The sequence below is a fragment of the Zonotrichia albicollis genome, chromosome 3 (genome assembly GCF_047830755.1).
Source record: "Zonotrichia albicollis isolate bZonAlb1 chromosome 3, bZonAlb1.hap1, whole genome shotgun sequence".
NCBI classification, from domain to species: domain Eukaryota; kingdom Metazoa; phylum Chordata; class Aves; order Passeriformes; family Passerellidae; genus Zonotrichia; species Zonotrichia albicollis.
This window is the reverse complement of record NC_133821.1, coordinates 29,181,082-29,194,964: the sequence shown is the minus strand read 5'-3', so window position 1 is coordinate 29,194,964 and position 13,883 is coordinate 29,181,082. Positions and strand designations below refer to the sequence as shown.

General features: G+C 41.4%; 1 protein-coding gene across 4 annotated transcripts; it reads right to left on the bottom strand.

Annotated features, from left to right (window-relative positions):
• Positions 1 to 252: 252 nt before the first annotated feature.
• TAF1A (TATA-box binding protein associated factor, RNA polymerase I subunit A) lies at positions 253 to 13,345 on the bottom strand. Of its 4 annotated transcripts, XM_005495358.4 has the most exons (10): positions 13,004 to 13,342; positions 11,323 to 11,492; positions 10,386 to 10,499; positions 9,221 to 9,419; positions 8,380 to 8,510; positions 6,715 to 6,873; positions 5,568 to 5,634; positions 4,383 to 4,503; positions 3,147 to 3,307; positions 253 to 1,977 (listed from the first exon to the last, which is right to left on the bottom strand). In XM_005495358.4, exons 1-10 carry the CDS (start codon positions 13,146 to 13,148, stop codon positions 1,835 to 1,837), a joined length of 1,410 nt encoding a protein of 469 aa, XP_005495415.1. In that variant the 5' UTR covers positions 13,149 to 13,342; the 3' UTR covers positions 253 to 1,834. The 4 variants fall into 4 exon arrangements, with proteins under 4 accessions (XP_005495415.1, XP_074393126.1, XP_074393127.1 ...); XM_074537025.1 differs by lacking the exon at positions 6,715 to 6,873 and having other exon boundaries at positions 13,004 to 13,343; XM_074537026.1 differs by lacking the exons at positions 253 to 1,977; positions 3,147 to 3,307 and adding an exon at positions 3,342 to 3,801 and having other exon boundaries at positions 4,383 to 4,519; positions 13,004 to 13,345.
• Between the last annotated feature and the right edge of the window lie 538 nt (positions 13,346 to 13,883).

The following is a 13,883-nucleotide window of genomic DNA, read 5'->3' as shown; positions in this document are numbered from 1 at the left end:
TTCTCCCACAGCATGCTGGTCCTGGAGTCACTTTGCATAACCCCCCCCACCCTCTCAGGTCTCTTCACCCTTCTGGTAAAAGTACACCTTAGCCTCGGGCAAGGCTCTGCTAATACAAAAGGAGCCATTAGCTACAACGACCCGTGATTACAATAAGAAAACACGCAGAACTTTGGCAGGGACAGTGATTTGGCTGCCTTTTTGTAACTTTTTCTCACAAAAAAAATTCACAGAATTTTAGTTCATAACAAATGCTGTCAAGAAATGCATGCTTTATTTCTATTTCTACTTATTATACAAAGAAAAAAGTGGAAAAAAAGTTGGGGGAAAGGTACACCTCCCCTTTTTGAGTTTTGGGTGATGTTATGTGCTTATGTTTTATAATAAGTCATGTAACAGTACAATACTCCTAAGAAATCCAAGGTAGAGGACATTGGACAGCATTCTGCAGTCTCTTCAACAGAACCATGGATTACAAATGACTACCTACCACATAGATAGTCAATACAAGGACTTGAATTGCTTACTATTTTCCTGTTTACAACTGTTTTTTTGTTTATGGGTTGTTTTCTGGGTGTTGGGTTCCTCAAGAGATAAATGGGTTACAGGTTGTCTTTAATAGCTGGGCTTTTCTATAAGGGTTAAATGGGTTAAAGGTTGAATGGGTTTTTGTTTTTATAAGTTGTAACACATAAGCATTGTGCCTGTGGCCTGAGTTCTCCCCCAACACATTCTGAACAGAAATGCTGCAGCTTCCATGCAAATTTGGCCATGCTGTTGCTGTTTTGTTTGTAAAGGGCCTTTGCAGATGAGTAACAGAAAACAAATTACAAAATTTATTAAACAAAGAAGGGTGATATGTTACCGGATGGCATATATGAGCTTGCTACCAAGTCCCAGGACTAACTGACAGGGGCTTCTCCCAATCAGATCTCTTATGAAGCTGCAAGCATTTCACTGGCCAGATCCTGATGGGGCATGGAGTTCAGCCCAATGAGAATATCCAGACTGGGCCTTTAAAAAGTCTTTATCAAGGGTAGCCTGGGAAAATAAACTTCCTCTGTGCCACATGAACATTGAACGTTGGGGGTGAGTCGTGTGTCTGTCTCCTTGCCCCTCACCCCCCATGTGCAACCTTACACACCCTATTTCACAGTGAGGAAGCAGCACTCTTAGAGAGTCAGAAGTAAACGAGAGCTAGGGTTGGGAATGATGAGTAATTGTCTTTAACAAAACACGCTTACAGCAAGTATTTCACTTAATGTTTAAGACACTTCTCACAAGACCCATCTGAACCCAGACCAAAATCCCAGAGGGAGGTTCAAGCACTTCACCCTCCAGAATTCTACAGATACGGCATTAAAACAGAAGTAGTATTTGGAAACCATTTTGTTGTTGTTTTCAAAGAAACTGGAATTCTGGTTTGTGATAACACATGAACATTTGCTTTCCAAACACAGCAACACTGCATATTTCAACTCATGGGCATGACTGCAAAAAAAAGTCTCTTCCAGGAGGTAGAGAATTTCTCAGTATTTCTGTGCCTCTGCTCTTTTAAGATGTATTTGAAATCAACACTGTTAGCATTTCACACAAATATTAGAGTAACATTACAGAAATTCTTTCTGTAATTCTTTCTTCAGACATTATCACTTGATTTATATTCATTTTATTATAAAATAAATACCAACCAAAGTGGTTTTACATAAATATATTTTTAAAAAGTCTAGTACTGAGTCAATAGGGTCTGCCTAAAGGTTCTGGAGTACCACCAACACAAAAGTCAGTTTTACAGAGAGGAAAAAGTACCAAGAACCTTAAGTAAACCTTCTCATCAACGCTGAACAGAGCAATCTGGAGGACCAGATATTCTCAGGTAGACAGGATTGTGCCTAGTCACAAACTTCTTCAGCATCCGAAACCTTTTCAGCTGAGCTTTGCAGCCTTGGTGTGATACATATTTGAAGTATTTGCAATCTAAGGATGAAAAAAACCAACACTAAGTTACACCATGATACAAGCAAATACAAAATGCTTTCATTGTTTAAATAATATGCAAACAGCTAAGAAACTTTTCAGTAATTAAAGGTATTAAAATCCAAGACATGCTCATTACAGACGTAACTGCAGCATTTAATAATCTATCCGCATTTAGCCCAGTAAACATTCTACATGTATCTAAATGCCTGTTATCTTGCACAATACTGTTTTCTCTTTCATTTTTGCTCTGCAAATTAGATCAGAAAGTAAAATTTCAAGAGTGTAAAGCAGCACTGATATCATACATTAATGTATTATGCTAGATAATGAAAACAGAAGCTCACATTAAGTCAGTAAGTACTGAAACTTCATTCAAGAAAATCTGAACTAGAATGCTTTTTGCCATCTGGAAATAAAAGGGAGATATCTGATCCTACTGAAAGCAAAACAAAAAATATCCAAAGGGCTTCCAACATGAAGCTCTGTTTGTTCTATGAGAAGTTGTTCTATGAAGTGCAGAAGTTATAGAAAAGTTGACAATGAACATGTTGCCCACCCACCAGAAGTTCAAACCAGTCTACAAGCCATTGTCTCCACACCATATTCCCATTCTCAATTTAGCAGCTGATTCTTGGCCTGATCCTCCCCTTATTTTGGCAGCATTTCAAATAATGCTACTAAAGAGATAATGATATTCACCTTCTTACCAAACTGATGATGTTTTCCATTCAGACTCTCCCTCCTCCTTCCTTCATTACAACATACCCACGGTCCCTAATGACCAGCTGACACCCAGTATTGCTGAGACACTGCCCAGGCTGGCATCTAGGAAGCAAACTGCCTGCAGTCCTCACAATATTCCCAAGGAGGGCGTTGTGCATTTTGGAGTTATGGTTTGGAGGTCAGAGAAGACAAATAGTATTGTGGCTGCTCAACAAAGCTAGATAAAACTGAATTCTAAGCCACAATAAGACCAGCTGCCTCATTGTTAAATACCAAACTAACTTGAATACCTTTCATGTTCAGCTTCAAAGATAAGAATCTTTTTAAAAAGAAAGAAACTGTATTTCTTCCAGGCAGCAGATCAGCTGCATCCCATGTCACTAGGGCTAGAAGTAGACATTATTTCTGTTCTATGAAGTGAAAAAAAAAAAAAAAAATTCTACCCTTTCCCAGTAGAATTCCAGCCACCAGAGCTTTTTCATGTGAAAGGCTTTTATTTTCCTGCCAATTCCTTTTTGCCAAGTAACGGCTAAAATGGAAGTCTGGCCACCAGTCCTTCCTGGAGCTCCACTCTTGCTTGATCCAGTCAAGATGCTTCTCAGAGCTGGAAAAAGGTTAAACAAATTACAGAAGAGGTTAAAATGTAATGGAAAGATTATTAGGAGACAGTGAATGTTATAATCAGCTTGCTACAAATCTCCTAAATTGCCAACATAGACACATTGACTTTATACCAAAACACTAACACAAGCATTTTTATATAAAACTAACAATTCTTTTTTAATCCCTGGCAACACTTGTGAGGATGGAAGTTAACTCTAGCAGTTTTATTAAGCCTTGGCAATAGCACAGATTATGGTTGGAAATTAAGCAAGCCTTTCACTTGTCTGCCAGCTTGTCAATAGTAATATGGATGTTTCTCCAGGTTGGTCAACAAATGAGTAGTATGAAGAGGTTGCTTTGTCCTTATGAAAGGTTTGTGTTACTCCAGGCACACTCAAAGACTAACTCATCCCCAACAGTTATTACTGTTAGGCAATAATGCCCTTAAACCAAGCATTTCAGCAACACAAACTCTTTCCAGCCCCTCGAGGGAACCTGCAAGAAACACAAAGAGGGAGATTTTGCAAGGGAAGGTAGAGACAGGACAAGGAGGAACAGCTTTAAACTGGAAAAGGACAGGTTTAGATTAAATATTAGGAAGAAGTTTTTCACTCTGATGGTGAGGCCTTGGGTCTTTCTTGCCCAACATAGTATTTGGTGAGTGGTCTCTCCCTGTCCTTCTCTCAACCCATGAATACTTATGTTTTCTCTCCCCATCCAGTTGCAGAGTGGAGGGATAGAGCAGCTTTGGTGGGTGCCTGGCATCCAGCCATGATCAGCCCACTACGCTGTTTTAGTGGGAGCTGTCCCTGCCCATGGCAGGGGGGCTGGAACAAGGTGATCTTTCAGATCCCTTCCTACTCAAACCATTCTAGGATTCTATAAAACTATCCACAACAGGGAAGTGACATTGCCATACAGTGATCAAACTGCCCAGTATATTCCAAGATACTCTGAAGTTGTGTATGAAAGGCAAAAATAAAGGCAAATTTAGAGCACAGAGGGTCACTGTGTTCACTGCCCAAAGGTGGAGACTTGACACATTTGTTTCAACACATTGCATCAGAGCTACTTACATTACAATTTGTTTCACCTGTCTTGCCAAACAGCTCCATGCTTTTGCATTTTCTTTCCAGCCAGCATAATCCAAGGCTGCAAAAATAACTTCTAGGCCCAGTTGACGCTTTTTTCTTTTCTCTGGAAAAAGATGAGGCTGATTGATGAATTACACAGATCAGGATGAACTCCTTAGTAAGGCATAAGTGAAATACAATTCTCCACTCTTCCCCCCCGTCGCTACTTTAAACATAAGTTATGTTTATTGGTATAAATTTCTCTAAAAACTCCAGGTTGTTCTCATTAGTTACGAAAAGTTGGCAAATGTGCCACACATGAACTGAAAAAGGGAGGTTTCAGATAGAAGGTCTCCTTTTCCCACTCCCAAAGAAGAATCACAGTTTGAGTTGGAGAAAACCTTAAAAATCATGAAGTTACAACCCCCTGCCATGGGCAGGGACACTTTCCACAAGAGCAGGTTGCTCAGAGCCCCAGTCATCCTGGCCTTGAACACTTCCAGGGATGGGGCATCCTGATAATCAAGAATTTATTCCCAAAATCTCTTCTAAACCTCCCCCTGTCAGTTTGAAGCCATTAACCCTCATCATATCGGAAGAATGAACAATCTTTATTCATGTACATTTCACCAATCTCTTGACCTGCTGAGACATACCAAGACACAAGAAGACAGACAGCTTGGAATACAATTGATCAGCATGGAAAAAAAAAATAGTCTTCAGATTAGAAGACTCTTCTACCAGCCTGAAGATAATGCTCCCTTAAAGAGAATGAAAATTTTGTTGTTTGATCATTAACAATGACCTAAAGATTAGATACATTCCAAGAAAGAAAAGAATAAATAAAATAGAGATTTCAAAAATGGAATTAAGACCTTGGAATTTGGAGTAGGGTACCTAAAAAAAAGAATTAAGCTGTTTTTGAGGTTCTCCCTGTGCCTTAAAACTGCTTGCTTTGCTCAGCCTTTAAAATAAAAAAAGGCATTTGTTTACACAAGTTTGTAAATGACTGCTCATACATCCATCTTAAGAGGTTATGGTGACTGAAAAGATGGCATTTGAGTTGTTTTTTTGGGACTATTTCTTAAGAAACAAAACTAATTTCAAAAGCAGAAAGAAGGCTGTAGGATAATCCAGAATAGTTTTCTGAAATTACCATAAATGAAATGAACAAAGATAAAGACTTACTTGATTTTTGAAGCATGGTATTAAAATCTATCATTAGTTCATGAGAAGGAACAATATCATGCAAGATCTGAAAAATAAAAGACAAAACCCAGATAGCTTATTTTAATGTGCAAACTTTTGATGACTTTTACCTGACCAAGAAAAGCACAGGCTTCAGAGCTTTGGGTGCTGCTAGCTCAGAAAATTAAGCAATTCTGGTACTTTGGCGCTTTGATATAAAGAATGGATCTCTAGGTCCTTCTTGCACATTTGTGGCACTGCTCTGTGACACCATTGCTGAAATACCTTGATGGCTGCTGACAAACACTGCTTGTGGCAAATACAACGTTCTGAAGGAGCAGCCCAAATCCATATCCAGTGTCCCCTTTTTTGAAGGCAAAATGTAATTTTCTGCCTAGGACAGTTCTAGCTTCCCTGTACACTACTCTGTGCATTGGATCAGTTTCTGGACTTATCAAACAATTTCTATGATTTATCTGTTTTCTAAGAGACTCATGCCTAAAGCCACTGCTAAAATGCAGAGGAGAATTTCATGCAAATCTGCTACAGTTTCAAAACCTAAAACAAACAAAACAGCCTTACAAACCTGTTTTTAAACAACACTTGCACTAACAAGAGCACATTAGTGCCATCAAGTGGCAAAGCATGGTTTGCAAGGAGTACCGAGGGGAAGGAAAGCAGGAATTTAAAAGCTTAACCCAACAAGGTCTTGTCTGCCAACAACCAGCAGAATATTAACTTTTAGCTTTAATGAACAGCTCATTGAAAACAAGCAAAGAAACTAATTGCTAGATAGGATCAATAGGTGAAAGAGAAGGCATTTAATGATTTGTATATATTGTCAAGATCAAACTGTAAGAGAAATCAATGCATGCTATGCACAAGTCTGCTGATACAGACTGCTGAACCATGTGAACATGTTCTCTGAGCTTGCTTACCGCCTTTAAGTGATATGATGTACCAGTCAAAGGCAAAACAAGAACTGGAATTTAAGGACAGTTAAGGATTCTGCTCCCTCCCACTAACTTCCCTCTAACCCTCTACTTCCCACAAAGAATACAATAGGATAAATAATGTTACAGAGCTCAAGCAAGTTGTCAGACCACCCCATGACTGACACAGACTGTATCTCCTAGGGGATACCTACCTTTAGTGCAGATAGGAGGGATTTCTTTGATTCACCCTGCCTCTTGAGGAACTGATAGAGGTAGACATGGGCATTGGGGTTAGCAGGGAACTTTGAGTTGTAGGCATATTCATTTAACACTTGGCGGGCCTCATTGTACTCTCCATAGAACTCCAGCAACTAGAAGTTAAGTCTGTCATTAGTTTGGCAGATACAGGGAACCAAACTCTTACAATTAATTCTAAACTGCCACAGAGCCATCCAGTAGCACAGTCTGTATATGAGTGCAGTGTATTAGATAATGCATATTAAATAATTACATACCTGCCCATCTTAATTTTACTGGCTACTCTTGGGACAGAGAGACAAGAATTCACACATAGAAGCTACTCTGGGAGAAAATGCCTTAACACCTACTTAATTGTCAAAGGATTATCATCCCTTGCTCACTGGAAAGAGATGCTGAAGGCACCTGCCATATCTCTAGAGACAGAACTTGGCAGATGCCAGCACCAAGGAAAATTCTTAAAACATCCTAGATTGCCAAGCAATGTGTATTCTATTTGCCATGTGTTAGAGGTGTGGCAGTTATCTTCTGTTAATTAGGCAGTTTTCCTTATCTCTTCCACAACCCATCCTCCCTCCAGAGAGATATCTTCTGTTAATGGGCCATTGACTGTCACTGCATGACTGATAAAATTACAGCATTGTGAGATGCTCCGCCCAGAGGGAGGAGCCAACCATTCCTAACTAGATATAATCTGAGATTCTGGGACAACAGAACAGCCTTTCCACTGGATTACCAGAGGAACAGATGCCTCTTCCACTTCCAATCTTCAGAGGAAGACTACACCCTGCTACAGGATCACTGCTCCAACAGAACCACATCTGCTACTCCAGGACTGCAGCCACAATTCCAACTGGACTGCTACCAACACCCTGACCCACAGGGTGTCAGGTTGTATTCTCACTCTGTCAGTGTTGTTTTTATTTACCACATTGTTTATTTTATTTTTATTATCTTCCCTAATAAAGAACTGTTATTCCTGCTCCCATATCTTTGCCTGAGAACCCCCTTTAATTTCAAATTTATAACAATTCAGAGAGAAGGAGTTTACACTTTCCATTTCAGAGGAGGGTCTTGCCTTCCTTAGCAGACTCTTGTCTTTCCAAATCAAGACACATGCTTGGAGAAGTCAGATCTTATCAGTGTTCACAAAAAGTAAAAGATCTCTTAAAAATTACTAATTCTTGGTTACAAATCCTAAACAGGTATTTAAAAACCCAAACCAGAACAGAGAGGATGCATATTTGGCATCTCTAACATTTAATCTATCCAGAGATAACACTGCCCTGCCAAAAATCAAAGTGTTTTCAGGAATTTGAACTAAAGCAGCTATGCTCCAATTTTTGCAGCCCCACAAAAACAAAACATGTAAGCTGTCTACTTCCTTTTCTTGACAATGAACAGATAAAAGTTCTTTTTGTACTGTGCTCAGTCTCTGCAGCTCTACCAGGAGTACGCTGCGCTCTACATCAAAGCCCATGATGTGCACATAGAAATGTGTTGTGTTTGAAATACTTTGTTTTCACTCACACTCACAGAAAATAATCTGCATATGGGCATCTTAATGAAAATTAGACAGGGAAACACAAGTGAAAGCCATCTGTAAAACATGCCCTTACATCCACATAGCATTTCACAAAGACATCCCAGACTCCAGGTATTTTAATAATCTCCTTCAAGTTCACTGCTGCCTTCCGGAAGTAACTGTGCATTTCCTGCTCAACAGCCAAGTCTGCAAATCCATCCTCACCTACCAAAACACAAAAGGAGGTCACAAAGTTATAAACATTGCCAAGCACAGGGATCATGAAGTGCTGCATCTTAGGGGTGATCACATTTTGCTAAGCAAGGAGTTCAGCCAGAAAGCTTTTAAGAAAAGACTCCTCAGTACTGAAACAAGACATTTTCACTGTTCCTCATTCAAATTTATAATCAATTTCAACTTATGGAGCACAATGAGTAGGATGCCAAGAGAAGATGCTACCAGCACAAGGTCCATAAGCCAAATTCAACATCTGGTTTTCAGAGAAACAAATATCTAGTTCAAGTGATAAAACACTGCCAGTAGGTATATACAGAACCAGATGTGACACATGTAGCAACTTCCACATCTTGAAGGAAACTGAAATTCAAACACAAGTGTTGAGGGTTTTGCTATCACTCAACATTCCAGCAGCAATCATGCACTTGCACACCTATTAAACCACTGCATCAAGGGAATGCATTCCTTTGATCATTATTTTAGGTGATGCTGGCTGGACATGGGGAGAAAGAGTTTCAGAACAGCAATTCAGGGCACTTCAGAAAGTGCTATTTTGGCACTACCATCACTGCTGATAGAGAATTCTGTACCAGCCACACCATCACACACTGAAGTGTGGTAAAGGAAAAGGCGTCATTGCAAACCATGGCATCTGCATGAGCAAGCTGAAGATACAGCTCAATCCAAAAAGCACTTACCATGTTCTAACAGGATTTTCTTCTGCTTAGACCAGCTACAGTAGTCCAAGAGTCCCCTGTAAGCCTGAATCAGCTTAATTTCCTTATCCTGAATGGCTGTTTGCTCTCCAAACCTCCAGCTTTCTGCCAGGGACAGGTTCTGGTAGGCTTCATCTATTTGCCCATTACAGAGGAGATGGAAGACATGCTCCAAGCAGACCTACAACCCAAACAGTCCAAAACACAGCATTCCACACTCAAATGTAGAGATTCTAAGCAATACAGCAAAGTTCTACACACATGTGCAGAGAAAGAGGAGACTTGCTGACATGCATAAAAAATATTGCCAAGACACGTAATGAAGAATTTAAATTATTTGTGTTGTCTCAAAAACCTGCTTGTCTTTAACATGTGCTGTACCTATTTTAGAAGATCTAAAAATCACCTGAGGAAACCCAGCTGGGCTGCATTTGCTTATTTTTCAGAGCACCTGAAAGAGGAATGTCCTTCCACCCTACCATGTTGATTTGGCATCATAAGATAAAAGCCTAAACCTTCAGTTAGCTCCAGAAAACTCTTGTATGGAACTTCTTTTGAAGACCTTTAAAAGCAGAATAAAAGAAGCACCATTCCAAGTGCAACAGCCAAGGAAACCAACAATATAGGTTTGAATGAGCCACCAGAGGAAAAAAAAAACATTAAAAAACCCCCCACAGCTGTGTGACACAGGTGTGCACAACATACAGTTTTATAATCAGATTAGCTCCTCAAAAAGTGAGAGGGTAATGAGGCAAAATTTAAGTACAAATGTTTAGTCAGCAGCACTGTGGTCAAATTAAAGACTGAAAATAAAACTTGGCAGGCAATTACCTGTATTTACATGTCATTGGGACATGCATGAAAATTAATTTGACTGGTTCAAATTCAAATTAAAAGATTAAAGGATTTTTAAGCACTTCTAAGGACTGAGAACATACATCTGTGATCAAACATACAGACCAAATGAGACAAGGTTAGGTATAAAATGACCTCCAAATATCATGCAATTGGTAATTCAAATGTTGGGTTTGAGTTTTATTGACACTAAATGTCAGTAGTATATTTCAAAAGAGATCTGGAAATTAATATTCAAGTAAGTGTTCAGATAACTGTGAAAAATCATCAGGGCTGCTTTAAGTACACTCACCTTCAAGTACCTTTTTACTCCTAAAGTTTTCATCTGTTCCATGAAACAGCTGAACTCTTTCATCCTGCTTTGGGAATGATGCCACAAAATTTCAGTTCCTATTCTCCAAATCATCTATTATCAGGGAGAAAGAAAATCAAAACCAAAGTACAAAAATGGCAACAGACATCACATAGAGTCTTACTAAACTTATAGTGACTGAAGGACATGAAAAATGTACATTTGAGCTGCAAATAAAAAATACTACAAAGCATTATCTACTCCTATAGTAACCTACCTACTCATCCAGTAGGACTTTTAGAGTCATTCAGTGGTTCAGAATTGCTCAATATAAATGCAGCACTCAAGAAGAGTTTATGAAAACTGTATGCCAGAGGGTTCTTCCTCTCCTCACTGGAAAGTTGTGTTCTTTTTTGGACATGACCCCACTAAGACACCAGGTATACAAAACTCGTTCAACTTAATAGCAAAGATTATTTCCAATTTGATGTAGCTCCCCAACTGCATGCACTTGTTTCCAAAGTCTGCAAGCTAGCCATACTCAAGTACTCCATTGATTTAAAACTCCGATCCTTTTCCTTCCACCTGCTTCCATCTAAACACCTGCAAGGAGTTTTGCAGCTACTGAAAAAGCTGGTAACAACCTAAATAAGATGCCAATTTGCAAACAGATTCTGACTGACACATGCCAGAACCAAATACATTTATTGCTTTCCCATTTCCGAGGACTACTTTGATTTTTCACAGATACACTGCTGATAGAGTGAACTTATACCAAGCCAAGTCTTCTTCTGTTGTGACAAGGATCTATTAAAAAAAAAAAAATCAAGCCTGTGATTAGCTAATTAAGACAGATGTTGGTCCTGAAGTATATGGATGCTGCTTTGCAAGTACTTTTTCAACTGCAAAAGAACTCGGATAAGGAACAAGGGCTTACCTCTGATGGACCTATGTGTTCTCTGGAATAGTCCTTCTCTAGTGACTCAACATAGCAGGTCAGGAACTCTGCAGCCCTTTTCCACTGCTTTTGGAGCAAGGCATCCTGAATGTAACTTAAACATGCTTCCTTGCTCTTCTTGAAGTTTGACTTGTGTTCATTGGAAGATACTAAGTAAACAACAAAAAAACCCAACCAAATAAACAAAAAATAATCAACTGAGCCCACAGCAGTCACAGCCCTTATTCAGATAGCCACATGCTCTCCCTTTCAGCGTCTTTTTTGTATGGACACTATAGAAAGTCATATTAAGCTCTGTGGTTTGGAAGATAAACAGGGAAGCAAGACTATGGGACAAGCTGGAAATGTGATATGGAATGACATTTTCCATAAGCAGCACATAGCTGTGCTTGAAATTTCCATTCACTTGAAACAGTGAATAGCCAATTATGTTACACTACTGCCCTACTAGAATCAGGGAGCCATGGTGCTTTGATAACTTCACAGTACATTTTGTCATATTTTGGGGACTACTCTCTTCACTTATTAGTCATCACCCAAGTTTGTGATGCCACAGTGCTGCCATATTTGCATGCACACAACAGACTTGTTCCAGTACCAAAGGCTAAACAATTCACACAAAGATAAACATAGAGAACTATTCTCATTTGAGTACAAGGCTGCAAAGAGAGCTCTTGATCTTTTTACATCAATAGCAGTTGAATTTATTCTGAAACCAGCGTGAAACTGAAACTTCATTCCTATGAAGTGTGTTTAAAGCTCACAGCTTTATGTGTATGTATTATATTTAGCTGCATGACCCTACAATTCTCATCCAGAAAAAGCCACCTGCAAGGCACATGAAGAGCTCACCAAGACATCTCCTATCTGGATGCTGTAGGTAGAGGACTTAGCCATCAAACAGTGGCTAAGTCAGGTAATCACAGAACCATCAGAGTTAGAAGGGACCTCTGGAGATTATCCAGTCCAACAAGCTGCCAAGGCAGAGTCACCTGGAGCAGGTGACACAGGAAGGTGTTCAGGTGGGATGTGAAAAAGTCTCCAGAGAGGGAGACTCCACAAACTCCATGGGGAGCTGTTCCAGTGCTCTGCCACCCTCAATGTAAAGATCTCCTTCATGCTGAGGTGAAACTTCTTGTGCTTTAGTTTATGGCCACTGCACCATGTCCTGCTGCTGGGCACCACTGAAAAGTCTGGCATCGTCCCCTTAGCACTTCTCTTTGAAATATTTACATGCATTAATGAAATCCCCTCTCGATCTTCACACTAAAGAGGCCCAGCTCCCTCAGTCTCTCCTAAGAGGTGCTCCAGACCCCGATTCATCCTTGGTGCCCTCCGCTGGACTCTCTCTAGGAGCTCCATGTTTCTCCTGCCTTTAGAAGCCCAGAAATGGGCACAACACTCCAGATGTGCCTCACCAGGGCTAAGTAGAGGGGCACGATCACCTCCCTCGACCTGCTGGCACTGCTCATCCCGATGATACCATGGGCCTTGCTGCCCGCAAGGGCACACCGCCGGCTCACAAAATAACTACGGTTATTTCAAACCTCTTTCCCAGCGCTAGCAGACGGTTTGGCGGATAGAAGCTGAAACTCTGCCACCATTCCCAGGGCAGTACGAAGGAGTTCACAAAGAGAACGCACAAAGGCTCCGCCCTTACCCGGCTGCGGCGGCAGGAAGGGCAGGTGCAGGAGCGGCTGCAAGGCCGCCTGAGTGGCGGGGCTCCTCCTCCTCCTCCTCCTTCTTCTCTTCCCCCCCACTACCACCGCCGGCGCCTCCTCATAATCCTCCAGGAAGCTGTCCATGGCGCCGCGGACAGCCGGGCTCCAACCTCACCTTGCAGCTCAAGGGGGCGGGAGCCGCCGGCCGAGCCGAAATCGGGGGCTCAGGCCGAGCCGGGCGGGCAGCGGCCGGGCCGCCCCCTCAGGCCGGCGCCTCCCCGCATGCAGGAGGGGCGAGAGATCCCGGCAGGCGCCGCGTCCCGGGAAGCGCGGGGCGGGAGCCGGCCCCTGCGCGTGCGCGTCGAGGGGGGCGGGTGGCGCGGCCGCCGTGAGGAGAGCGGTGCCCCCGCGGCGTTTCCCTGCTTCCCCTGCGTGTGGGGAAATGAGGGATGCGGGCTAAGGGTAAAGCAGGAGGGATGAGGTGGAGCACGGGGGGTAGCTGGGTGTGTGCAGGGGTGTAGCAGAGAGGTGTTTATTCCTTAATCAGAGCATGACTAGAACCGTGGCTAATGCGCTGCTTATTCCAAAGATAAATTAGCGAGCTCCTCCTGTCACTCTTTCCATTTAGCTGTATTGCTACTTTCCTGTTCCTTTGTAACGCATAACGTTCTACAGAAGGAAGAGATTCTGAATCAAAATCCTGTGCATTGTAGAGCAATGATGTTGCCTGCGCTCCCGCTGGATTTTGGGAATTCGTCTGCCTTAGCCACAGTATCTGGTTTATACAAATCTGTGCTGGAACTTGTTTCTTTAAACCGCTTTGGAACTGAGTTTGTCCTGGACTGTTTTGATGTGTATAAAGCCCAGTTTACCGCACAA